At 51.0% G+C, this 27,964-nt stretch overlaps 1 protein-coding gene across 1 annotated transcript in view; it reads right to left on the bottom strand.

Annotated features, from left to right (window-relative positions):
* Positions 1 to 8,976: 8,976 nt before the first annotated feature.
* The window catches only part of SLC35D1 (solute carrier family 35 member D1), a 31,338-nt gene continuing 12,350 nt past the window's right edge, over positions 8,977 to 27,964 (bottom strand). Inside the window, exons 8-12 of the mRNA XM_029046456.2 lie at positions 27,293 to 27,385; positions 17,385 to 17,452; positions 16,020 to 16,098; positions 13,168 to 13,250; positions 8,977 to 11,466 (exon numbers count right to left, since the gene is read on the bottom strand). Coding sequence (XP_028902289.1) covers positions 11,358 to 11,466; positions 13,168 to 13,250; positions 16,020 to 16,098; positions 17,385 to 17,452; positions 27,293 to 27,385 — 432 coding nt within the window. The 3' untranslated portion in view covers positions 8,977 to 11,357. The remainder of the gene's footprint in view (positions 11,467 to 13,167; positions 13,251 to 16,019; positions 16,099 to 17,384; positions 17,453 to 27,292; positions 27,386 to 27,964) is intronic.

Below are 27,964 nucleotides of genomic sequence, written 5' to 3'. Positions count from 1 at the left end.
TTGTGTGTGTCAACAGACTAATTCCGTGAATTACTTGCAGTAGACTGACTCTTGAGGCTTCCCGGTTGAAGGGCTAACGTGAACGGGTTCCGGGCCGATTCGTTAAGGATTCGCGATGCGCTCCACGTCGGCACTAGGCCAGCGAGCCTCTTTGGTCGGAACCGTTAAGAAATCCTTTCGGATGCCAAGCCTCCAAATGACTTCCCTTCCGCTTAGGGACATTGGTTTCTTTTTATCTGGTAATTAAAATCCTTTTTCTTCTTTGTACCGAATCCAATTAATCCATTTCACCTCCCTGAGCTTGTTTCTAAGCGGAGAGGGCAGTCCAGAATGGCCCCTTCCACCCTCGCGTCAAATCATCCACCTACCGCTGGTATCTGAACATTGAAATTCACAGTGGCGTTCATGGGTGAATCCAGCGGCCTTCCCGTCGGATTCAAACCCGGGGTCTTGGATAGCAAAACGCCTACCGGTTTCCAAACGGGCCGATTGTTGGGGAAGGTATCGATCTGGAAAGACGAAACACCTTATTTAATAAGCGCCGCTAAGAGCAAGACTTACATTTTCATCCTTCATTCATTGCGAGCTAATGAGTCTCATTTGCCCTAATCAAACTAATGAAGTACAGTCCATTAATTATCATTTACCTTGTTTTCAAGGTAGGATCGCCATGCGCTCAAGATTCTTACCCATTTCTCAAGCCCTGTGTCAGGTTCGGTGGTAACCTGCATCCAAAGGGGCTTCGTCCTGGAAGGCTTCCCGTGCCATCTGGGTGGGGTCCTGGGGGATAATAATCATAATAATGTTGGTATTCGTTAAAACAGTGCTCTGCACATAGTAAGCGCTTAAGTGCTGGGGTAGATAGAGGGTAATCAGGTCGTCCCACGTGAGGCTCACAGTCTTCATCCCCATTTTACAGATGAGGTAACAGGCACAGGGAAGTGACTCGCCCGCAGTCACACAGCTGACAAGTGGCAGAACTGGGATTCGAACCCATGACCTCTGGCTCCCAAGCCTGGGCTCTTTCCCCTGAGCTACATCTGCTTGGGCTGAAGGTCATGAACCAGTCAGTCTCCATGGCCCTGTCATCCCAGGTCAGAGCACTAAACCGTCCACCCGAGGCCCGGGAGTCACGAGACCTGGGTTCTAATCCCCTTTTGCCTATTTGGTGTCACTGGGCAAATCACCTACCTCCTCTGTGCCTCTGCTTCCTCGTGGGTACAAAAACAAGTGGCACCTCGTCTCCCCTTTAGACTGAGCCGTGACTGTAGCCTATAAGTTTGTTGCGGGTGGGGAATGTGGCTGTTAAATGGGTAAATTGTACTCCTTAGCCCTTTTCTCTTTGAAGCCCTTATTAATATTTACGAGCTTACCGTCGGGTGAACGTTGTGCTAAGCACTTGGGTAGATAAAAGATAATCCATCAGGACGCAGTCCCTTCCTGACCCAGGACCCACCTGTTGGGTGAAGTAGGTAGCTTATCCCCAAATACGAATGAGATAGTCACAGTCACGTTGGGCCCGTGCGTGGGGCACTGTACTAAACGCTTGGGAGAGCACAGTAGAACAATAGACACAGGCCCTGCCCGCAACGAGCTTAGTCTAGACTCACCCTTCACAGCGCGGCTTAGCGAAAAGAGCCCAGTGTGGAGAGTCGCGTTACGTTTCTCCACCCACCTCTGCCGGCTGTGTAACCGTGGTCAAGGTTCTTGGCTTCTCTGTTCCTATCTCTTCACCTCTTAAACGGGGAAAAAACCAACAAAAAAACCATCTCTTCTCCCTTCCTCAGATGACAGAGACTGTCCTATCTGATTTGTTGCTGAATTATACCCTCCAAACGCTTAGTACAGTGCTCTGCACACGGTAAACACTCGATAAATACGATTGAATGAATGAATTAGCCTGTATCCTCCCCAGGGTTTGGCGCAAAGTAAATGCTTAATAATAATAGTAATAATAACAATGCATTTAATCGCTGTGTGCAAAACACCGTTCTGAGTGCCAGGGAGGATACGAGGCGATCAGGTTGTTCTACGTGGGGCTCACAGTCTTAATCCCCATTTTACAGAAGAAGCAACCGAGGCACAAAGAAGTTAAGTGACTTGCCCAAAGTCACACAGCTGGCAAGCGGCTGAGAATAGTGGAATCAATTCCACTATTAGTAGCCCGTGCTCTGCACACAGCGGGCTCTGGATAAAATGCTAAAGTTTGGTCAATTCTTAACCTGCAGGTCGGGGAGCGAGCGGAGTGTTTAAGCAAGGGGGCAGGATCAGCCCAAAAGGGGAGATTGTTTTCAGCTGGTATTTGTTAAGCGCTTACTATGTGCCGAGCACTGTTCTAAGCGCCGGGGTAGATACGAGGGAATGAGATTGCCCCAGGTGGGGCTCACAGACTTCATCCCCCTTTTACAGATGAGGTCACTGGGGCCCAGAGCAGTGGCTCGCCCCAAGTCACCCGGGTGTTAAGCGGCGGAGGCGGAATTGGAACCCAGAACCTCCGACTCCCAAGCCCGGGCTCTTCCCGCTGAGCCAGGCCGCTGCTCACAGAGCCGCGCTGTAGGTAGCCCATCCTCCAAACTACCAACCCCTTCTCTTCCCCGTGGGCCGGTGGTGACCCACCCTACTGGGGAAGCAGCGTGGTTCCGTGGAAAGAGCCCGGGCTTGGGAGTCGGAGGTGACGAGTTCGAGTCCCCACTCTGCCACTGGTCAGCTGTGTGACTGTGGGCGAGTCACTTCACTTCTCTGGGCCTCAGTTCCCTCATCTGGAAAATGGGGATGAAGCCTGGGAGCCCCACGGGGGACAACCTGATGACCCTGGATCTACCCAGCGCTTAGAACAGTGCTCTGCACATAGTAATAATAATGATAATGATGATGATGAATAAACATTATTACCTACTACCCTGCGCTTAGAACAGTGCTCTGCCCCATAGTAATAATAATGATAATGATGATGCTGATGATGAATAAACATTATTACCTACTCGATAAACATTATTACCTACTACCCTGCGCTTAGAACAGTGCTCTGCCCCATAATAATAATAATGATAATGCTGATGATGAATAAACATTATTACCTACTCGATAAACATTATTACCTACTACCCTGCGCTTAGAACAGTGCTCTGCCCCATAGTAATAATAATGATAATGCTGATGATGAATAAACATTATTACCTACTCAATAAACATTATTACCTACTACCCTGCGCTTAGAACAGTGCTCTGCACCATTGTAATAATAATGATAATGATGATGACGATGATGATCTCCGTGGCTCAGTGGAAAGAGCACGGGCTTTGGAGTCAGGGCTCATGAGTTCGAATCCCAGCTCTGCCACTTGTCGGCTGTGTGACTGTGGGCAAGTCACTTCACTTCTCTGTGCCTCAGTTCCCTCATCTGTAAAATGGGGATTAAGACTGTGAGCCCCACGTGGGACAACCTGATTCCCCTGGATCTCCCCCAGCGCTTAGAACAGTGCTCGGCACACAGTAAGCGCTTAACAAATGCCAACATTATTATTATTATTATTATTATGAATAAACATTATTACCTACTCGATAAACATTATTACCTACTACCCTGCGCTTAGAACAGTGCTCTGCCCCATAGTAATAATAATGAGAATGATGATGATGATGATGAATAAACATTATTACCTACTACCCTGCGCTTAGAACAGTGCTCTGCACCATAGTAATAATAATGATGATGATGATGATGAATAAACATTATTACCTACTCAATAAACATTAAGAGAAGCAGCGTGGCGCAGTGGAAAGAGCACGGGCTTTGGAGTCAGGGCTCATGAGTTCGAATCCCAGCTCTGCCACTTGTCAGCTGTGTGACTGTGGGCAAGTCACTTAACTTCTCTGTGCCTCAGTTCCCCCGTCTGTAAAATGGGGATGAAGACTGTGAGCCCCACGTGGGACAACCTGCTTCCCCTCTGTCTACCCCAGCGCTTAGAACAGGGCTCTGCACCTAGTAAGCGCTTAACAAATACCAACATTATTATTATTATTATTATTATTATCTTATTACCTACTACCCTGCGCCCAGGCCCTCGGGGCAGGCCCGCAGCTGCACAGTCTGCTTCAGCCGCTGGGGGGCGCTGCCACCCCGCCCGCCGCTCTTCCCTCTCTCCCCCAACGCCCCCCTCCCCTATAACAACGTTGGTGTTGGTTAAGCGCTTACTACGTGCCCAGCACTGTTCTAAGCGCTAGGGTAGATCCAGGGTCATCAGGTCGTCCCACCTGAGGCTCACAGTTAATCCACGCTGGAGAAGCAGCGGGGCTCAGTGGAAAGAGCACGGGCTTTGGAGTCCGAGGTCGGGGGTTCGAATCCCGGCTCTGCCGCTTAGCTGTGTGACTGCGGGCAAGTCACTTCACTTCTCTGGGCCTCAGTGACCTCATCTGTAAAATGGGGATGAAGACGGTGAGCCCCACGTGGGACAACCTGATTCCCCTGTGTCTACCCCAGCGCTTAGAACAGGGCTCTGCACATAGTGAGCGCTTAACGAATACCAGCTCTAATCCCCATTTTACAGATGAGGGAACTGAGGCCCAGAGAAGGTAAGATAACGCCCCCCTCCCCCACTGCGGACGGTTCCCATCGACCCACTCCTGCCCACCACACTGCCCAACTGCTGTATTGCACTCCCCCAAGCGCTTAGCACAGTGCTCTACCCACAGTGAGCGCTCAGTCAATACAATAGAAGGAGTGAAGGCACAACCCTGAACCCTCCTTTCCTCTTCTCCCCCTCCCTTCTACATTCGCCCTGACTTGCTCCCTTTATTCATTCCCCTTTTCCGTCTCCACGACGCTTATGAAACTGTCATTTCATTCCATCGTATTTACGGAGCGCTTACTGTGTGCAGAGCACTGTACTAAGCGCTTGGAACGGACAATTCGGCAACAGAGACGATCCCTGCCCAACAACTGGCTCACAATATCTCTATTAATGTCTCCCCCTCTAGACGCTGAGCTTGTTATTATTATTATTATAATGATGATGTTGGTCTTTGTTAAGCGCTTACTGTGTGCAGAGCACTGTTCTAAGCGCTGGGGGAGAAACAGGGTCATCAGGTTGCCCCACGTGAGGCTCGCAGTCTTCATCCCCATTTTACAGATGAGGTACCTGAGGCACAGAGAAGTTGAGTGACTTGCCCACAGTCACACAGCTGACAAGTGGCAGAGGTGGGATTCGAACCCATATCAGGGTATTTGTTCAGTGCTTACTGTGTGCCAAGCACTGTTCTGAGCCCTGGGGTAGATACAAGCCCGTCGTTGGGCAGGGACTGTATCTGTTGCTCAATTGTACATTCTAAGCGCTCAGTACAGTGCTCTGCACCTAGTAAGTGCTCAATAAATGCTATTGAATGAATACAAGGTAATCAGGCCGCCCCACATGCCACATCACAGTCACATCAACACATCACAGTCTTAATCCCCTTTTAATAATAATAATAATAATAATAATAATGTTGGCATTTATTAAGCGCTTACTATGTGCACAGCGCTGTTCTAAGCGCTGGGGTAGATACAGGGTCATCAGGTTGTCCCACGTGAGGCTCATAGTTAATCCCCATTTTACAGATGAGGTCACTGAGGCACAGAGAAGTTAAGTGACTTGCCCACAGTCACCCAGCTGACCAGTGGCAGAGCGGAATTCCAACCCGTGACCTCTGACTCCCAAGCCCGTGCTCTTTTCACTGAGCCACGCTGAGCCCGTTGTTGGGTGAGGATTATTGCCAAATTGTCCATTCCCAGCGCTTAGGACAGTGCTCTGCACCCAGTAAGCGCTCAATAAATATGAATGAATGAATGAATTCCCATTTTACAGATGAGGAAACTGAGGCACAGAAAAGTGAAGTGGCTTGCCCTAGGTCACACAGCAGACAAGTGGCGGAGCGGGGATGTTGTGTTGTGCTCTCCCAAGCGCTTAGTACAGTGCTCTGCACACAGTGAGCGCTCCAGAAATACAATCCATGGATTCTCCGGCCCCGTGGTGAGCCGAAGCCACAGAAGCTCACGCCGTTGAACGGAGCTAACGCCCCAAACCACAGATTTAGCTGAAATAGGCTCCTGAAAAGGGGAAGGGGGAAGGAGTGAGCACTGGGGGGGCAACGGGAAGAGCAGGAGCGCTTAGCACAGTGCTTGGCACATCGTAAGCACTTAACAAATACAAAATAATTATTATTAGAAGCGACATCCTCTGCAGGGCAGAGTAATAATAATGATAATGATTATGGTATTTGTTAAGCGCTTATTGTGAGCCAGACACTGTAGTGGCTCAGTGGAAAGAGCCCGGGCTTGGGAGTCGGAGGTCATGGGTTCTAATCCCAACCTCGCCATTTTGTCAGCTGGGTGACTTTGGGCAAGTCACTTCACTTCTCTGGGCCTCAGTTACTTCAGCTGTAAAATGGGGATTAAGACTGTGAGCCCCACGTGGGACGACCTGATAGCCTTGTATCCTCCCCAGTGCTTAGAACACTGCTTGGCACGCAGTAAGCGCTTAACGAATACCGTCATCATCGAGGCTCAGCGGAAAGAGCCCGGGCTTGGGAGTCAGAGGTCATGGGTTCGAATCCCGGCTCTGCCACTTGTCAGCTGGGTGACTGTGGGCAAGTCACTTCACTTCTTCTGTGCCTCAGTTCCCTCATCTGTAAAATGGGGATTATGATTTGTGAGCCTCACGTGGGACGACCTGATGACCCTGTATCTACCCCAGTGCTTAGAACGGTGCTCTGCACATAGTTAAGCGCTTAACAAATACCAATATCATCATTTTATTATTATTATTACTAAGCACTGGGGTGGATACAAGAGAATTGGGGAGGCCTGGTTGCCGTCACCAGATTTGTGTGAGTTGGGGCTGAGGCAGTCAGCCACCTGCAGGCCATGACGGTTCCTAATAATGATAGTAATAATACTAATAGTATTTGTTGAAGCAGCATGGCTCAGTGGAAAGAGCCCGGGCTTGGGAGTCAGAGGACATGGGTTCAAATCCCAGCTCTGCCACTTAGCTGTGTGACTGTGGGCAAGTCACTTCACTTCTCTGTGCCTCGGTTACCTCATCTGTAAAATGGGGATTAACTGTGAGCCTCACGTGGGACGGCCTCATGACCCTGTATCTACCCCAGTGCTTAGAACAGTGCTATGCACATAGTAAGCGCTTAACAAATACCAACATCATTATCATTATTTGTTAAGCGCTCACTATGTACCAAGCATCGTTCTAAGCACTGGATCGATCGGTCGTAATTATTAAGCGCTTACCGTGTGCAGGGCCCTGTAGTAAGCGCTTGGGAGAGCACAATCCCATAGAGCTGGAAGACACGTCCCCTGCCCACAACGAGCCTTCCACGAGGGCCTTGTTGAACGCGGCTCCTTAGGTCCGACGGAATTAGGGGTTTCAAACTCTCTGTGCCCTTGAAGCAGCCTTTTCCCCTACCTTGCACATGCTGAGAATCAATCAACGGTTATGCACTGAGCGCAATGTGCGGAGCACTCTACTAAGCGCTTAAAAGCCCGGCCTGGCCAGTGGTCAGAGCGTTCAGCCGCGGGTTTGGATTTGTGAAAGGCGTCCAGGGACAGGGCTTGGGGGAGACGTTACCTCACAGAAGCAGCACGGCTTGGTGGATGGCATCCGGGCCTGGGAGTCCGAAAGACGTGGCTTCTAATCCCGGCTCCGCCACTTGTCTGCAGTGTGACCTTGGGCAAGTCACTTCTCTGCGCCTCAGTTACCTCATCTGTAAAATGGGGATTAAGATCGTGAGCCTCATGCGGGACAGGGACCGTGTCCAACATTTTTAACTCGTATCTACAACGGTGCTTGATGCATGCAGAGAAGCAGCGTGGCTCAGTGGAAAGAACACGGGCTTGGGAGTCAGAGGTCGCGGGTTCGAATCCCGGCTCTGCCACTTGGCAGCTGTGTGACTGTGGGCAAGTCACTTCTCTGTGCCTCAGTTACCTCATCTGTAAAATGGGGATGAAGACTGTGAGCCTCACGTGGGACAACCTGATTACTCTGTATCCACCCCAGCGCTTAGGACAGTGCTCTGCACATAGTAAGCGCTTAACAAATACCAACATTATTATAGTAAGCGCTAAACAAGTATTATCATTATTATTAGACAGCAAATAGGGCAGGGGGAAGACCCTCCCCTCACTCCCCCCGCCAGGCAGCTTTGCCCACGAGCAGTGGTCTCCCAGCAGCGGAGGGGGATGCGGCCAATGAGAAACAGCACGGCATAGTCAACAGAGCACAGGCCACCGAGTCAGAAAGTCACGGGTTCTAATGCCACTTTGCTGTGTGACCTTGGCCAAGTCACTTCACTTCTCTGGGCCTCAGTTACTTCATCTGTAAAATGGGGATGACTGTGAGCCCCAGGTGAGACAGGGATTGGGTCTAACCTGATTACCTTGTATCAATCCCAGTGGTTAGAACAGTGCTTGGCACATAGTAAGCGCTTAAATACCATTTAAAAAAAATGTCTCAGAGTTCTGAGCTGCTGAGATGCTGCTGGGGGGGTGGGGGTCGGGGAGGTGCCGCTGGTTCTCCCAAGAGGGGGTTGTGTTCGGGCCAAACCCACAACTGGCCAACTCCAACGGCCTCCTACTCACCCCAGGTCCCACGCCGCGCGGGACCGTCTCTTCCGGCCTCCCTCGCCGTGCGGAATCCAAACAGGCCCGGAGCCCCGACGACGGACACTCCCCGATCGATCGATCGACGGTATTCATTGAGCGCTTACCGTGTGCAGCGTGCTGTGCCGAGCGCGTGGGACGATCCGAAACAAGCTCCCTGCCCACGGTGAGCCGACAGTCTAGAGGGGCTATGGACACGACGGCTATAGACGTGTAAGTGCTGTGGGGCTGAGGGAGGGGTGAAAAATGGGAGCAAATCTAAGTCCTTAGATCTCATCAAACCTTAGATCTGCCGCGTCCCAGACCCGAGACAGGAGTTCACGACACCGTTTTCAGGACAAAAGTATTTATTGGAAGCCAGTACAAAAATAGTTAGGCACGTAACTCTGCTGCTGCTGGTCACCTGACTTAGCCCACACGCGGGCAAGGGCCGTCCAACCCGCCTTTTGAAGACAAAAGACAGCGGTGACTCGGGAGGTCGGATCCAGATAGAAAAGAGCCGGGTCAGTACCGCGCCAGGTCTACTCGGCTCCCCATCTGACCCACCGGGTGTTTGGCACTGAAGGGTGCGCTTCTACGAATAAAATAACGGAGAGAAATCTTTCTGCGGGACCGTCTAACCGGTGGATTCTTCAGGAAGGTCTCGGCGACCTGGGGTCGTCACCCGGACCGAGAGGCAGGTAGACCCGAGGCCAAACCGACCTCCAGTTTTCCACTCGGTCGGCACCAGGAACCCAGGTGACCCTCCGCCACGGCCGGCCTTGGATTACGGGAAGTTTCAGGAGGCAAGACCGGACGAGAAAGTTTTAACCGAGTACGCCATCCACCGCCCCTTCCGCTGGAATAAGGTGGTTTCGTTCTCGGAGAACTGTGAGGCGATGGGAAAGTTGTGTTGGCGTGACCTCTGGTTCTTTGAGGATTGAATGAGTTAGGTAGGAAGGAGGGTTTGCGGAAGCCACCGGGATGGTTGCTTATGGATCGTACACTGTCCCGTCTGCCACGAGCAGAACGCTTCCCGCCTTGCCGCCTGCTGCTAATTTCCAGCCCGAATACTGGAACCTGGGCTGGGAAGCGTGGCGGTGCCATCCGACCGACGGCGCCCGTCACGTGCTAAGCGCAACTGACCGGCACAGGCTCCCGTTGGGGTCGAGACCGTCCCCTAATTCCTCCATCGTGCTCTACCCAAAACGTGGCCCGAAAAGGCGCTTTAAACCGGAACGGATCTTACTTGGAGTTAGACAAACATCGGCCGCGTCATGAAACTTACATTTATAAAAACTAGTTTCTTTGAAAGCCAGGCCACCCCTCCACGGAGGTGGCGCCGCCTCTATCGAGTAGCTAAAACGGCAGTGGACGGAAACTAAAGTCTCGGCCCTTTGAAAAGGCCAACAACTAGGATTCTCTCGCTCAGTGCCCGTCGCCTCTCCCGCAGCCTCACGGGCTTTAAGCGAAGGAGAGCTCGGAGATCCGACCGATGCCGCGTCAGCTGGCTCAGCGCCGCAGGGCTTAGCGATCTCACTGTAGGGATCACAATTTGGGCTCCGGGTCCCGGGCCACCCGTGCTAACTCCATCCCAGGCCGTCACGAGCGCCCGGGGCCACAGGCCCACGGGAGCCACGTCAGCGGCCCCGGCCCCTCCGCACCGGCTCTGACCTAAGGGCGGCCACTAGCCTGGGCTGAATGGCATTCGGGGAGGCGGTTGCTGGTCGAGGTAGGGTTCCGTGGGGCGTCGCACCCCACCACTGGAGTTTCTGGGTGTTCTGGACAACACCGAGGTGGGAGAGGGGCTTACGAGGGCCAGACGAGAACAGCCGACCTGCTTTGCTACTCCCGCTATGGAGGGGGGCACCGTCTGGATTCCCCTCTCTTGGGGCGGCCTCTCTAATCCCCCCAGTTTTCCCGCAGCAACTGGGACAGGGCTGGCTTGGAGGAGGCTGAAGGGGAGGAGGACGACAAACCCACCTCCCTGACCTCTGGCTCAGGACCTGGGTCTTGGGGCGGGCAGCCCCGCCAAGTTACAACCAAGCTAAAGGTCTGGGATGGTGAGCCTGGCTCCCACCGGCGGCCTCGCCCAAGCCAAATTTAACCCGGATACGCAGGTGGATTTGGTCTACGGGAAGGGCCGTCCTTGCCCTCTCTTCGAGAGGGCGCAGTTCTGAGCATCCCTACCTCAAGGGGCCTTCTTGCCCTTGTCCCTGGGATTTCTGTGAAAAATCGCCAAGGGGGATCATCCACACCAAGCCTCCCCAGTGCCCCACGATAGAGACCAGGGACCCAAGGGAGGGTGGGGGTGGGGGAGGCCAGGGTGGAGCCAAGCCCACCCTCAGTTTCAGTGTCATCCTGGCCCGACGGGCTCTCAACCCCGGGCGATTCTTCCAGCGGGAAAGGTCGGCTTTTGGGGTGAGCAGTCGCCCCGGCAGGCCAAACCATCACTGAAGTTGGCAGGGGTTGGCCAGGAGCGGCCTGGGAAACCGATGACAAGGCAGGCCCCGGGCCCCAGTCCGCTCAGAGGATGGGCGACACGTCCGACAGTGCAGGTGCCACCCGCTGGTGCGTTCTTTATCCAACTTCCAGGAGGCAGCCCTCTTCCCATCGTCCTGGGGCAAAACGCCGACCCCTTGGCCGCCGCAGGACTGCCCCCTGCCCTCCCCCGCCATCCCGTCGGACACCTGTGCCGCGAGCGGCGGGGCCGAGCGAGGCGAGCCCGGGGTCACACGGCCCCTTTCCCTTTGACGTCCGGCTTGCCGCTCCCTTCCGACTGCTTGCTCAGCTGATCTTCTGTAAAGGTGATGTAGGAATACACCAAGCTTCCGGCGATGCTGCAAAAAAAACCAACAAATGTTCCAGAGGGTTGCGGGCGGGGGCTTGGAGAGCCCCAGATCCCGCCATTCTGCTTCCAAAGAGTTCCTTCCTTTGAACTCTCTAGCTGGGCCCCAAATCTGACAGACCGAGAACCCCACATACCTCCATTCTGCTTCCAAAGAACCCCTTCCCGTGAACTATCCGGCTGGGCCCCCAATCTGACAGACCACAGCCCCTCGGGGGACAGGAAGCGTGTCCAATTCCCACCTGTGCATTCTCTCCCATTGCTTAATAAGAAGAATTGCGGTATTTGTTAAGTGCTAAGTGCCGGGCACTCTACTAAGCACCGAGGAGAATACAAGGAAATTGGGTTAGGCACTGCCCATGCCCCATGTGAGGCTCAGTCTCAATCCCCACTTTACGGAGGAGGTAACTGAGGAACAGAAAAGTGAAGTGACTTGCCCAGCAGACAAGTGGGGGAGCCGGGATTAGAACCCGGGTCCTTCTGACTCCCAGTCCCGTGCTCTATCCGTTAGGCCGCACTGCTTCTCTCAGGCACACAGCCCTCCTCACGTTCAAATCCCTTCTGAGCCCCGTCATCTCCGGGAAGCCTTCCCCGATCACTCCCAGATCTCCAAGTCATCTCAACCCACCGGCCGCCTTTCGCACTGGCACGTTCAATCATTTGTGTCCTCTCCCAGCACGGAGACATTTATCTACAGTCAATCGCACTGATTTATTCTGATTATCCTGTCCGAAGGAATTTTTTTACACCTCTCCTCCATTAGAGGCTGGAGACGGCACCGCTTCTCACGGTCGCGGCTGGCGCTCAGAACCGACTCGGGTGACCCAACTGTCCGATCTCCGGCTTCCGGAGGGCCAGTGGCACACCCCTGACTCTCCGGCGTGGGGCCGTCCTGCCAGAAGGCGGGACTGTTTCCAATAATAGTAATAATAATTGTGGTATTTGTTAAGCACTTACTACGGGCCCAGGCACCGTACTGAGCGCCGGGATGAATATCGGCATATTGGGTTAGACAGTCCCTGTCCCACATGGGGCTCTCAATCGCCATTTTACAGATAAGGTAACTGAAGCCAGAGGGGTGAAGTGAGTTGCCCAAGGTCACACAGCAGACAAGTCGGGGAGCCGGGAGGAGAACCCACGTCCTTCCGATAATAAATAATAATAATGTTGGTATTTGTTAAGCGCTTACTACGTGCCGAGCACTGTTCTAAGCGCTGGGGTAGAGACAAGGGAATCAGGTTGTCCCACGTGGGGCTCACAGTCTTCATCCCCATTTTACAGATGAGGTAACTGAGGCACAGAGAAGTGAAGTGACTCGCCCACAGTCACACAGCTGACAAGTGGCGGATCCGGGATTCGAACTCATGACCTCGGACTCCAAAGCCCGGGCTCTTTCCACTGAGCCACGCTGCTTCTCTATCCCAGGGCCGTGCTCTCGCCATTATGCCATGCTGCTTCTGGAGAGGGGGAAGGGCAACGGGGACGGGCAGGCTGCGATGAGGAAGGGCCGCGGGGGCCGAGTCAAGGGTCTTCGGTCCGGGGAGCCCGACCCTTTCCACTTTGGGCCCAGTTCCGACCCCTCCCCACGCCCCAGCCGTTTGCTGCGGCAGCGGGACGTCCACACAGGACGGGGTTGTCCCATCAACCCCCGGACACCGGATTCCTCTGCCCGTCCACCCCATCGCCCTCTTACCTGATATTTAACCCGATGAAGTTTGTCCACGTGAAAATATAGTCCCCGCCAAAGACCATCCCAATGTAGGTGACGAGTATATTCTGGGAAGAAAAAGGCACGTCTTGGGTGGTTTCCTGCTGCCCGACATTCCCGCCCCCACGTGCCCCATCCACCGCGAAGCAGGCAACCTCGGCTACTCTGTCTAGTCACCACACGCTCCTCCCCACAACCCCCCAGACACGTTCTGCAGGCCCTCTGGAACCGATTCAAAATCCAGGCCTCCCTTCCCTCAATCAATGGTGTTTACTGAGTACTTACTGTGTGCACAGCACTGTCATAATAACCGTGGTATTTGTTAGGCGCTTACTATGTGCCAATCACTGTGCTAAGCGCTGGGGTGGAGGAAAGCAAATCGGGTTGGACACAGTCCTTGATCTGCCTAGGGCTCACAGTCTTAATCCCCATTTTACAGATGAGATAACTGAAGCCTGGAGAAGTACAGTGATTTTCCCAAGGTCATACAAGCAGGCGGGTGGAGGAGCCGCGATGAAAACCCAGGTCCTTCTGACTTCCAGGTCCATGCTCTATCCACTACGCCACACTGCTTCGTTTACCTGAATACCTTCCTATTCATATCCCTCCGGTACCAGTCAATCAATCTAGAGTATTTAATGAGCAACTACTGAGTGCAGAACACTTGAGAGAGGTCAATAAATAGACATGATCCCTGTCCTCAAGTAGCCTGGAATTCGGAGGGGAGACAAGACTTTGAAATATAGTAGAGAAAGGGAGAAGGAAAAGTGGATAAGTTCATGAGTAAGAGCTTTAAGTTCCATACTTTCCCAAGCGATTAGGACAGAGCTCTGCAAACGATAGGCAGATAAATCCCACTGATACATTATTCGTTTCTAATGGTATTTGTTAAGTGCTTACTTTGTGCCAGGCACTGTACTAAGCACTGGGGTACATACAAGATAATAATAATAATGGTATTTAAGTTCTTACTATGTGTCAGACACTGTACCAAACCCTGGGGTGGGTACAAGGTAATCAGATTGGACCCGGTCCCTGTCCCACATAGGGCTAATTTACAGATGAGGGAACTGAGGCACGGAGAAGCTAACAGACTTGTCCAAGATCACCCAGCAGACAAGTGGCGGAGCTGAGAGTAGAACCCAGGTCCTTCTGATTCTCAGGCCCGTGCTCTACCCATTAGGCCACACAGCTTCTCAATTGATTATTTATGTCCAGTAAAATATAAATAAGTGCAGTGGACGTCAGAGTACGCAGAAGTGCCAGGGGACTGTGGAAAGGGAACTGTGAAAAATGGGCAAGGGTTGCGCTGCAAGGGAGTATGGATAGCAACAGGCACCCAATCCCGGAAGAGCTGAGGGGAGGTGGAGAGGAGATGGATTTTTTTTGGTTCTTTTCTTTAATCGCAAGCCAAGACTGGCGCTACTTTAGGCAGCTAAACAACTTTTGAAAGAACAGCCTGTGTGTTTAGTGCCTTCCCGCTCTCCCCCTCCTCTTCTCCAGCAGAAACTCTGGCTGAAAATCATCGTGGAGCATCCTGGGCCGTAGCGAGACGGTTCAGGTCGGCAGCCCGGTTTCTATTAGAACGTCCGACAGAAGTAACCCTAGCGTCAAAAACCGGCTCCGACCGGCCCCCCTTCAAACAGCGGAAGCCAACGCGGAGACTGTGGAACGTCTTTAATCAACCTTCTTTTCATTTGAATGTGTTTAGCCCCCAGACCGCATTAAAATGCTCACAGAACTGATGCGGTCGCAGGAATATTCAGTTCTTCAATACAATAGAAACAGTCCTCTGGAGGAAACCAGCCCCTTCTCCCACGCCAGCCGTTCCCCGCTTGGCTCCGACTGAAACCCGGTGCTGAGGGACAGAGAGCCGAGGCTGGGGGGGGGGGGGGGGGGAGCCCAGAAGGACAGATGTTTTTAAGTGAGGGCAGTTGGGCCTCAGAGATCAGGGAGGAAAGTGGATAGGGTGGAAAGGGTTGGAAAATAAAGACCTAAAAGCCCTCAGAACTTGAGTCTCGGGCCTAAACGAAAAGAGCGGATGTGAATCGTCAAGCTGGGGCAAGAGGGTCTCCACAAAGGTGGGGGCGGGGGGGTACCCCATCAATTCCCCCCTTGTTTCTCTCCCTCCCATCCCTCCCCGCCTCCCAGCTAACGGTCTTCCCTCAGGGCATCTTAAGGAGGCTAATCTGGGGCTCAGTTCCAGCTCCACCCCCTGATCCAGATGATTTTCCTTCGGTCTCTCGGGCAACGCACACCGTCATCTTGGGACGGCGGAGCCCAGAGCTTCAGGCCGAGCCTGCCCGCCCGCCGTTGCCGTGGTGCCCGTCTCCAAGCCCCCTGGGGTCCTACCATGGTTTCTGGGGTGATGCCAGGCCTGGCCCACCGTACTGCCTCCCTTCCTCTACCACGTGGGCCGCCATATCCGACCCCCGACGGTACCGGGGGCTCACCAGAGCTCAGAACGGATCTCTGGATCCGCAGCACGGCAGAGTGGACGGAGCACGGGCCCGGGAGCCAGAAGGTCATGGGTTCTAATCCCGGCTCCACCCCTTGCCTGCTGGGTGACTTTGGTCAAGTCACTTCACTGGGCCTCAGTTCTCTCATCTGTAAAATGGGGATTGAAACTGTGAGCCCCACAGGGGACAGGGGCTGTGTCCAACTCAATTTGCGCGTATCCACCCCGGCACTTAGTACAGTCCCTGGCACTTAGTAAGTGCTTAGCAAACACTACCATCAGTAGACCCGCCATAAAAACTACTGACTGATCGAACCCTGTTGCCTAGGAGCCGCCTGAAAGAAAAATATAACCCCGCCGCCGAAGTTCTTTAACTTACCTTAATGCAGCCAACGATTGTAGTTGTGAGAGCAGAATTGTACTGGGTGCAGAGGACCGTAGAGTACATGAGGATGAATCTGCCACAAAGAAGGTTGACCCGTGAGAGGAGACGGCTCAACGGCCGGTCTCCTTGCCCCGTCTCTGTCCCCGTCCCACCCAGTCAGCTAACTACACCCCCTGCCCACCTCTACCCCATGGCCTTCACCCCCATTTTTCCCCTTCTGCTTCCGTCCCGCCCTGTGGGCCACCGTGCAGACCCGAGCCACCCTCCTGCTGCCTCCCAGGATGACTAGCCCATCTGGCCCAGGTGGGTCTGAGTACGGGGTGGGGGGCCGGGGGGAACCTCCCACAGGGCAACTCAAGGACCGGGCACCACTCAAGATGGGGGTCAAAGGGCCGCCGACGTACCTCCCGATCGCTTAGTCCAGCGTCCTGCATTCAGGAGATGCTCAATAAATACCACGATCACTTCCAATCAGTGGCATTTACCGAGCGCTTACTGCGTGCAGAGCACCGTACTAAACACTTGGGAGAGTACAATATAACAGAGTTGGCGGACCTGTTCCCTGATACTTCTTCCGATTCCTCTATAAAGGAAGCTTAAACTTTGTTCTGAGATCCTCTGGCTTGCTCCAATACCCTGCCGGCTCTAAACATTGAAATGCTAATGTTGAGAATGTACTGAGCAGGTCAGATGGGGAGGCCATCTTTTTTTTTTAAAAAATAAATGGTATTTATTAAGCGCTTACTAGGTGCCAGACACTGCACTAAGCGCTGGGGTAGCTACAAGCTAATCAGGTTGGAAGGAGTCCCTGTCCCACATGGGATCAATCTTAAACTCCTTTTACCCTCGCAATATCCTGGTGAGCTAGGGAGAGGCAGGAATTGTCGTCATCCCCATTTTAGAAGATGAGGCCACTGAGGCCCAGAGCTTGAGGGACTCATTTAAAGTTTTGAATCTGTGTGTTTTTCAATGACCTTGTCTTTCATAATGAATAATTCCTTAACGGGCTGGAACCCTTTTGCTTTTTCAAACCGGTCCCGCTTCAGATCTCTCATTCTATCCTCATGACGTCCCTGTGGGGTCGGGAGCGACACTTCACAGGTGAGGAAACTGAGGCCTCAGAAAAGTTAAGTGAGCGATTTGAGGTTACAGAGCGGGCCAATGTCTAGAGGAGAGGGCCGGGCGACTCATCCCGAGGGGCACAGAAGCTTTGCGCGCCAGGGAGAGGGGACCCCCTTAAAAAAAGCAGGCGAACAAGTGACGGAGGTTGGAAGTGGGGTTGGGGGTAGGGATTCCGACGCCTTGGGGAATAATGACCATCTACAAGAACAGAGCAGGAGATTAAAAACAGCCTCTTACCCCATCACGCAGGAGAGGATGAACTGCAGGAGGAACAGGGAATCGGCCCAACCGTCGTAGTCCCACGCCTGCAAACACACGACGACGGATGGGCTATGGAAACGGAGACCCTTCCTGTCTCCCTCTCCTGCCACCAATGAAATGGTGGCGTTGACTCAAATGCCTCCCCTCCAGCCTCTCCATCCGGGACTGGTTTTTCGGGACTGGTCCACCAGTTAGAGCTGGCCAGATGCAGCCCCTTGATTGCCTCATTTCCACACCAGTTTCCTTCCTTTAGATGGCATCGAATGGACAGGAAAGAAATCTTTTCCTACATGTACAAACCTATCTTGCAGCACAATGGGATGGCTGAGTGTCATACAATCTCCCCTTCTAGACTGTAAGCTTGCTGTGGGCAGGGAGTACGTCTACCAACTTAGGTGTACTGCACTCTTCCTAGTGCTTAATACAGTGCTCTGCACACAAAGAGTGCTCTGTATGTATCACTGATTGATTGATTGAATCAACAACAGTGACTGCCTTCTGCGCACAAAGTTCTTCCTTGGGGAAGATAAAAAGAAGCAAACATGAATTGGCAAATCTATCCTCCAGTTTAGAGAGAAAAAATATAGGTAAAGATCACTCAATCAACAGCGTTTACTGAGTTCCTCCTATGGGCAGAACGCCTGGCACTAAGAAGTTGGAACAATAATAATAGTACTTATGGTACTTGTTAAGCACTTACTATGTGCCTAGCACTCCTCTAAGCGCTGGGGTGGATACAGGTTAAGCACGTTGGACACAGTCCCTGTCCCACATAGGGCTCATTCTCTTAATTTCCATTTTACAGATGAGGTAACTGAGGCCCAGGGAAGTGAAATGCCTTGCCCACGGTCACACAGCAGATGTAGCAGAGCAAGGATCAGAACCCAGGTCTTTCTTGACTCTCAGGCCTGTGCTCTATCCACTAAGGCAACAGAATTAAGGAGGCACAACCTCCGCCTTCAAGGACTTTACGATTAGTGGAGAACGGTATGGTGGGATGGGGAAAATGCAGTCATTAATCAGGGGATTTAATCAGGGGATCCTTCTTGGAGGAGGTGAAGGATGCTGGGATTTCCATCTCTGCTCCGTCCCCCATTTAACCTCTCCAAAACTCTCCACTAAACAAAGATAAAAGAAATTAGGAGGTTTAGCTGCCACCAGTAAGAGGAGAGACGCAGGAAGGCCTAGTGGAAAGAGCCAGCCCAGGCCTGGGTGGCAGATGACCTAGGTTCTAATGCCAACTACGTTAACTGTTATATTGTATGCTCCCAAGCACTTAGTACAGTGCTCTGCACCCAGTAAGTACTCAATAAATATGATTGAATGAATTATGAATTGCTTGCTGTGTGCGCCCCTTAACCTCTCTGTGCCTCAGCTATCATCTGTAAAATGTGGATTAAATCCTTCTCTCTCCAATTTAGTCTGTGAGCCCCATGCGGGACAAGGACTATGCCTAACCCAGTAAACCTGTATCTACGTCAGTGCTTAGAACGGTGCTTGACACAATAGTAAGTGCGCAACACATACTATTTAAGAAAAAAAAAAAAGGTGCATATTTCTGTACCATTTTGTGGTGGGCACTGGTTTTTACAAGCATATGGAATTACTATTACCTTAAACACTTAGACCCATATGCTTCTCCTCCCACTAAAGTTTCACATTCCATATCTTCTAGGCAATTTCTAATTTTCTCCACATGGCAACAAACCAACTCTAACTGAATGCCTTCTTGCCTTTCACCAGAGTTGAAAGTTCCCTTAGAACAGGGATCACGTCTACGTATCCTGCTGTAGCGTACTCTATCAAGAGCTTTAGTGCAGTGTTCTGCACACACCAAATTCTCTGTGCTCAATGAATACCATTGATTGATATGCCAAGGACTGTGCTAAGCACCAGGGCAATCAGTCAGTCACCATCTCTATGTAGATTAGACCGTAAGCCCGTCAAAGGGCAGGGACTGTCTCTGTTATCGATTTGTACATTCCAAGCGCTTAGTCCAGTGCTCTGCACATAGTAAGCGCTCAATACTATTGAATGAATGTAGATGATCCCCAAATCTACCTCTCTCCTTCCCTGCAATCTCGCATTTCCTTTTGCCTTCAAGACATCTCTTCTCGGATATCCTGCCGACACCTCAAATTAAACCTGTCCAAACCTGAACTCCTTATCTTCTCCTCACCCAAACCCTGTCCTCCCTGTGTCCCTCCCATCACTGTAGACACCACCACCACCAATCTTCTCCCCCAAGCCCCTAACCTTGGCGTCGTCCTCGACTCATCTCTCTCATTCCACTCCCATATTCGATCTGCCACCAAATCCTGTCGGTTCTACCTTCACGACATTGCTAAAATCTGCCCTCACCCCTCCATCCAAACTGCTACCATGCTGAACTAAGCACTTACTCTATCCTGCCCTGACTACTGCACGTCTCCTCACTGACCTCCCGGCCTCCTATCTCTCCACTCCAATCCAAACTTCACTCTGCTGTCCGGATCATTTATCAAAAAAAAAAGTTCAGTCCACATCTCCCCGCCCCTCAAGAACCTCCACGGGCCGCCCATCCACCTCTGTATCAAACAGAAACTCCTTTATCATCGGCTTCAAAGCACTTAATCAGCTTGCACCATCCTACCTCACCTCACTGATCTCCTCCATTAACCCAGCCCGCACCCTCTGCTCCTCTAGCGCCAGTTAACTCGCCGTGCCCTGATCTTGCCTCTCTCGCCACCGACCCCTTTCCTAACTCTTCCCCCTGGCCTGGAACTCCCTCCATATGCACCAAACCACCTCTCTCTCCACCTTCAAAGCATTGTTGAGGGCCCATCTCCTCCAAGAGGCCTTCCCCGATTAAGCCCTCTTGTCCCCGGCTCCCTCTCCCTTCTGCGCCGTCTATGCGACCTTTTAATATTTATTATCCGCCCCACCCCTAACCCACCGTATTTGTGTACATATCTTTAGATTATACTTTACTTATTTATTCGTATTAACAGCCGTCTCCCCCCAGACTATAAGCTTGTTACGGACAGGGAACATAGCTGCTAATTTTGTTATATTGTATTCTCCCAAGCACTTAGTACAGTGCTCTGCAGATAGTAAGAGCTCAATAAATACCACTGATTGAATGCTTACTGAGCACAAAGCACTATACTAAAAGCTTGGGAGAGTAAATATGATAGAGTAGGTAGACGTGTTCCCTTCCTACAACAGGTTTACAGTCTAGAGTGGGGAGGCAAATGTGACTATAAATAAATGACGGCTATGGACATGAGTGCTGTGGGGCTGAGGGCAGATAATCCAACTGGATACTGTCCGCGTCCCACACGGAGCACATGGTCTTCAGGGAGGATGGGCATGTATCTTACCCTCATTTTATACGGGAAGATCTGAGGCACACAGAGGTCAAGAGACTTGTTCAAGATCACACAGCAAGCCGGTGTGAGGGTTGAGCCTAGACCCTGAGTTCCCTGACTTCCAGGCCCAGCTCTTTCTAATTCACTCTATGGGCAGTTCCTTAAAGGATAATCCTACTAATTTACGGAGCCCCGTGGAGCGCCGTCTTGGCTCTGGGGCACTTAGCGCACTGTAAGCACTTAACCATCGTAATGCCTATGTGCAGGACTGGTCTGGACAGAAATGCAGGAGACAAACTGTACCCACTGGACTAAGTTATAATAATAATAATAATAATGGTGTTAATTAAGCAACTACTTTGGGTTCAGCAGGGGAACTGACAGCAGGTACGAGATGCAGGCTGGGTCCCATATGGAGCTCTCTCTCTACCGGGGCAAGAGGCGGTATCTTATCTCCATTTTACAGAGAGATTAAGTGGTTTCTCCAAATTCATACAGCAGGTGTTGTGGCAGAGCTGGATTTGGAATCTGGGACTCCTGACACTCAGACCCATGCTCTTCCCACGAGGCCACGCTGCCTCTCCGTAAAACAAAAACAAAACCACCCTTATTCCCGGTCCCCGGGAGAGAGCAGAGGGGGAAAGCTGACTCGTTTGCATTCAGCTTTTTAAAAGTGATCTATCTCCCTCCATAAAATCTTTTCCCAGTATTGCTCCTGGGCTTTTCACACGAAAGCCTGCAGGCTTTAATTAGGGACCATTAATCATTCAACGATATTTACTGAGTGCTTATTTGTGCAGGGCAATCTGCTGAGTGCTTGGAAGGATACGACAGAGTTGGTAGACATGATCCTTACCCACAAGGAGCGTACAGTCTAGAGGGGATGTCACGCATTAATGTAAATAAATTACAGATATGAACATAAGTGCTGTGGGGCTGAGTGTGGGGTGACTATCAAGTGAATCAAGAATACAGCTCCAATTGCACAGGCGACAGAGAAGGGAGAAGTTGGGGAAAAGAAGGAAAGTCTCTGAGAGATGCGATTTTAATAAACCTTTGAAGGTGGGCAGAGTGGGTGGTCTGGAAAACATACTTGGGGAGGGAGTTCCAGGTTGGAGGGAGGATGTGGGAAAGGGATCGGGAGGGAGATAGATGAGATCGGAACATAGCAAGCTGGCGCTAGAGGAGCAAAGTGTGCGGGCTGGGCTGTAGTAGGAGATCAGTGAGATAAAGGAGGAGGAGGCAGGGGGATTGAGTGCTTCAAAACCAAAGGTGAGGAGTTTCTGTTTGACCTGGAAGTGGATGGGCAACCACTGGAGGTTCCTGAGGAGTGGGGAGACACAGGATGAACATTTCTTAGCCTTCAGCCGCAGTCCTGACAATTCACAGCCAGGGGCTACTTCGGTTTCAGCCCTTGCTACCGACGGGCGCTCTCCCCAGAAAGAAGAACAGATCCTTCACTGTTTCTTTCCCTAGCTGGACACTGCTGGCCCACTGAGGTGGGAAATAATGCCTCCACTGTGTAACCCTGCCAATGACGAGAGGTGGTTTTATTTTTGAGCCGAGAAATGTCCGCACCCATCATATGCCTAGAGACTCCCCCTAAATCCTGGTGACTAAGTGAAGAAATGTACCAGTGCTGTTGGGAATCTCTACCTGGGAAGCAGCATGGCCTAATGGGTAGAGCCAATGGAGAAGCAGCGTGGCTCAGTGGAAAGAGCATGGGCTTTGGAGTCAGGGCTCATGAGTTCGAATCCCAGCTCTGCCACTTGTCAGCTGTGTGACTGTGGGCAAGTCACTTAACTTCTCTGGGCCTCAGTTCCCTCATCTGTAAAATGGGGATTAAGACTGTGAGCCCCACGTGGGACAACCTGATTCCCCTATGTCTACCCCAGCGCTTAGAACAGTGCTCGGCACATAGTAAGCGCTTAACAAATACCAACATTATTATTATTAGAGCCTGGGCCTGGGAGTCAGAAGGACCTGGGTTCTAATCCAGGATCCACCACTTGTCTGCTGTGTGACTCTCACAGCACTTAACTCTTCTGTCCCTGAGTTACCTCATCTGTAAAATGATGATTAAGATTATGAGCTCCAGGTGGGACATGTCCAACCTGATTAGCTTGTATCGACCCCAGAGCTTAGAACAGTGCTTGACACCTAGTAAGCACTAACAAACACCATCATCATCATCATTATTATTACCCTTCAGGTCACTGCTCTCCAGGATCGTGCAAGAAGCCACCTCAACTTGTGTGATTCCAGGTCTGGATCTGCAGCATCATCACTACAGGTTTCATTCAAACCTCTCTCTGTCCCTAGTCTTACTACTACTACTACTACTACTAATGATAATGGTGGAGGTATTTGTTAAGCACTTACTTTGTGCCAGGCACTGTATTGACAGCAGGGGTGGATACAAGCAAATCGGGTTGGACACGGTCCCTGTCCCACTTGGGGCTCAGAGTCTTTATCCCCATTTTACAGATGAAGGGACTGAGGGACAGAGAATCCAAATGGCTGGCCCGAGGTCACAAAGCAGACAAGTGGCGGAGACGGGACTGGAATCCAGGTCCTTCTGACTCCCAGACCTGGGCTCTAGAGGAGGTCATGATTGCACTGGTTCTGCAGGGCCCCAGAAAGGTGAGTCTCTCTCTGCCCCCAGAGCAGTGCTTGGCACAAGGTAGGTGCTAACAAATACCATCATTATTATTATTAACATACTAAGCCCAACATACTAATTATTAACATTCCCCTGCTCCTCCTCCCTTCTGTGTCACCCTTGCACTTGGGTCTCTAAATTGTGAGCTCGTTATGGGCAGGGATTGTCTCTATTGCTGCATTGTACTTTCCCAAGCGTTTAGTACAGTGCTCTGCACACAGTAAGCACTCAATAAATAAATCTATACCCTTTGGGCACTTGCGATTCAGCCCTTCAGCACTTACGTACATATCAACAACTTATCTTTTTTAATATCTTTTCCCCTCTTTGGATTGTAAGCTCATTGTGGGCCGGGATCTTGTCTACCAACTCTGTTGTATTGTAACAATAATAACTATGGTATTTGTGAAGCGCTTACTATGTTCTAGGCGCTGTGGTACTTGGCATATAGTGAGCACTTAATCCTGTAAGCATTTACACCATAAACTCGATGTGGGCAGGGAACATGTCTACCAACTCTGTTATCTTGGGAAGTGGCATGGACTGGTGGAAAGAGCCCCAGCCTGGAAGTCACAGGACGTAGGTTCTAATCCCGGCTCTGCCACATGTCTGCTGTGTGACTTTGGGCAAGTCACTTCACTTCTCTGTGCCTCAGTTCCCTCATCAGTAAAATGGGGATTAAGACTGTGAGCCCCATGTGGGACAGAGACTGAGTCCAACCTGTTAGCACTATCACTAGCACTAAGCACTATCCCAGTGCTTAGAACGTGCTTGGCACATAGTAAGCGCTTAACAAATACCACAATTATATTACACTGAACTCTCCCAAGAGCTTAGTACAGTGCTCTACACATAGAAGGTCCTCAATAAATATGATCGATTGCTTGATGAATACCACAATTCATATTACTGGTATTAACTATCCTGTCTCAAGCCGAGCACTTAAAATGGTGCTTTTGTTCATTCGTTTGTATTTACTGAGCGTTTACCATGTGCAAAACACTGTACTTTGGCCCGGAGTCAGGAGAGTTAGTAGTAAATACTGAAGTTTACATTTTTGTGGTAAAGCCCCCTCTCTCCCCACTCTCAGCCAAGTCAAATATCTCTATGTACACATATATATATATATTTTTCCATACTCAGGGACACAGATCTCCATTCTGGCCCCTAGAAGAAAGGGTGATTCAAGTGTCTCCAGCTCTGGTAGGCCAAGACCTGAGGCAGCAGACCTGGCTCTCTGAGACAGCAGGGCTCCCTGCCATACCACTACACAAACAAACCATTGAGCCCTTGGCCCAGCCTTGGCCCGGCAGGGTGGGGGGAAGGCCTGCCGCCTGCTGCCTTGGGTCAACCTGGCAATCGATAGTCTCTATCATCATATTCATTGTTCATGACACCGCACTAAGCGCTGGGGTGGCAACAAGCAGATCGGGTCGAATACAGTCCCTTGTGCCACATGGGGCTCACAGTCTCCATCCCCATTTTACGGATGAGGTAACTGAGGCACATTCCTTGCCCACAACGAGCTGACAGTCTAGGGTCGGGGGGGGGGGGGGAGGGAGACGCACATCAATACCAATAAATAAATGACAGAAATGTACCTAAGTGCTGTGGGGATGGGAAGGGAGAAGAGCAAAGGGAGCAAGTCAGGGTGATGCAGAAGGGAGTGGGAGATGAGGAATGGTGGGGGTGGGGGGAGGACTTAGTCCAGAAAGGCTTCTTCATTCATTCAATAGTATTTACTGAGCGCTTACTATGTGCAGAGCACTGTACTAAGCACTTGGAATGTACAAATCGGTAACAGATACAGTCCCTGCCCTTTGACGGGCTTACAGTCTAGGAGGGGATGTGCCTTCAATATGGCTTTGAAGGGATCTGCCCGGTTCAACCGCCATTGGGGATGCAGGCTCCTAATTATAAAATCATGTAGGGCACCTGAGTTGGGGGTAGGAGGGGAAGGGTCCCAGGCAGGAACCGTGACAGACAGCTGGCTAACGTGGGCAATGCCTTCCGCCACAAACGTGGCTTGTTTGTAAAACATCTGGGCGTGCACTTCTTCGCAACACGCTGACCCCCTAATTGCTCGGTGCTCAATGTTGCTCTGCTCTTAGCACAGTGCTCTGCACACAGTAAGCACTCAATAAAAACATCTGACTGACAATATTCCAGTGTCTTCCCTAACCCTCTCGGGTTCCTCTGGAGCAGAAGTCAAAAAAATAGGCTCAGCAGGATTAACATCTAAAGAAGCTACAAGAACTATAATTAGGTATCAAGACACATTACTCAAGACACTTGATATCTGCTATTTATACAGTGAAATCACCCTCGATAGACTTAGAGATCCATTATATACAAAACAGTTTGGGCCACCAGCCAGAGAGAAAATTACACTCTATTAAAGAAAGATTCCAAATCTAACAAGTCCTACATGTTTCGTTCCAAGAACTTCATTTCCCTAGGACAGAACTGATTTTACTTTTTTATTTTTGGCCTTTAAGAGATGCGCCTCTTGCCATTTTGTGCTTTTACACGGAATCTGGGTCTCCTCTTTCCTCGGCCTCCCTACGTATACACAAAGAGGATTATTAGTAACATGTGCTATTTCTGTTTGCAGCAGTGGCTACTCTGAATCACTCCGGCCCCATTTTTACACTTTGCAGTAGAAAGGCTATTGAAGGGGAGGGGGGAGCGGGCTTTTGCCGTTTCTGCAAACACAGTCATTTTGGCTTGGAGGCTGGCAGTTGAAGAACCATGTTATGGGGAAAATTGTTGCTAAAGGAACCACTGATTCAATGGGAATAAATGGGCTGGGGGAAGAAGGGTTCCAAAACACTATGACAAATGATTTGATACATATTTCCACATTACTTTCAGGTCTAGTCCTGGCAGAATGCTTTTCCCCCCTGCTGCTCGTTGCTATTTTACTGGATTAAACAACATACAGTTGCAAAAACCCAAAGAAACACAAAGTAGCATAGGGTATAGTAGTGTACGACATGCGTGTGCACCATCTTCCTAAATGGATTCTACCTCTGCCTACGTGAGGAACGTGACATTTTACCTTTTTTAGATGGTATTTGCTAAGCGCTTACTACGTGTTGGACACTCTACTAAGCGCTGGGGTAGATACAAGATAATCGGGTGGGACACAGTCCAAGACCCACTTGGGGCTCACAGTCTTAATCCCTGTTTTAAAGATGAGGTAAATGAGGCATGGAGAAAGGAAGTGACTTGCCCAAGGTCACCCAGCAGACAAGTGGCGGAGCCGGATTAGAAGCAGCGTGGTTTAGTGGAAAGAGCGTGGGCTTGTTAAATCAGAAGTCGTGGGTTCTAATCCCGGTTCCATCACTTAGCTGTGTGACTTTGGGCAAGTCACTTCACTTCTCTGTGCCTCAGTGACCTCATTTGTAAAATGGGGATTAAGACCGTGAGCCCCACGTGGGACAATCTGATGACCCCAGCGCTTAGAACAGTGCTTGGCACATAGTAAGCGCTGAAGAAATACCACCATCATCACCATCAACCCAGGTCCTCTGACTCCCAGGCCCGTGCTCTCTCCACTAATACTACTAATGATGGTATTGGTTAAGCGCTTACTATGTGCCAGCCACTGTACTAAACACTGGGCACTGTACTAAGTGCTGACCACTAGACCACGCTGCTTCTGTTAAAACCAGAACAGGCTCATATTATGAGGAGAAAGTTCCCAAGTTTTTCCATCGTGCTCTGCCTGGATCACAAATTAAAACACTCATCGCGGCAGAATATTTGGGCGAACCTGGGAGTTCAAGGGCCAAAATCGTTCTCACAGCTGCAAATTAAGATTCAACCCCTCACTGAGAAGCTCTGGCAAACTGCCCCCCGGGTCCTACCTTTTGGGCATCTCCTGTGAAATACGCAATGGTCAGGGTGGGGAGGATCATGAACAGGGCATTGTAGTACAGCAGGCCGTACTTCCCCAGCTCCTAGAAAAGGAAACGGTTGCGCGTTTAATTTGGCTCCACCAAGCCTGGTTGTTAAAATGTCACATGTGCTCCCAACTGGGACACCCAGAAAAGGAAATGGGGGAGTGTAGAGAAGGTGGGGAAAGAGGGAAGTATGTGGGCGCGCTGGGGGTGGGGCGGGAACTCCATCCAGACTGAAGGCAAGAGCCTGCTACGGCGTAAGAAACGACCCCAGTTATCAAGACATGAAAAGGAAGGAACAAAATAGTGACAATAAATCTAACAGTTTGAAGGACAGAGTTGGTTTTTTTTTTTTTTTAAAAAAAAGGCCCTGATAATCCCATTTTTCCCCTCAATCTCAGTTGTCTCAAAGCACAAAAGCTGGAAAGAATACAAATGTGCACTCTCAAGATCAGCAGCCATTTTCACATCCCCCCGTAAGCACTACATCCTCCGCCTGCCAGGTGAAGGTTTGACGATGAAGGAGAAGAAAGGAATGCCATTATGAGGGATTTTCTAGAATTTCTGGAGGAGGGGAGATTAGGATCGACACCCAAAGGCAACAGAGCCATCACGGAGAGCCAGGCAGTCTCCATCATT

This window comes from Ornithorhynchus anatinus, chromosome 18 (assembly GCF_004115215.2).
Source record: "Ornithorhynchus anatinus isolate Pmale09 chromosome 18, mOrnAna1.pri.v4, whole genome shotgun sequence".
Classification (NCBI taxonomy): Eukaryota; Metazoa; Chordata; class Mammalia; order Monotremata; family Ornithorhynchidae; genus Ornithorhynchus; species Ornithorhynchus anatinus.
This window is presented reverse-complemented; position numbering and strand designations above follow the sequence as displayed.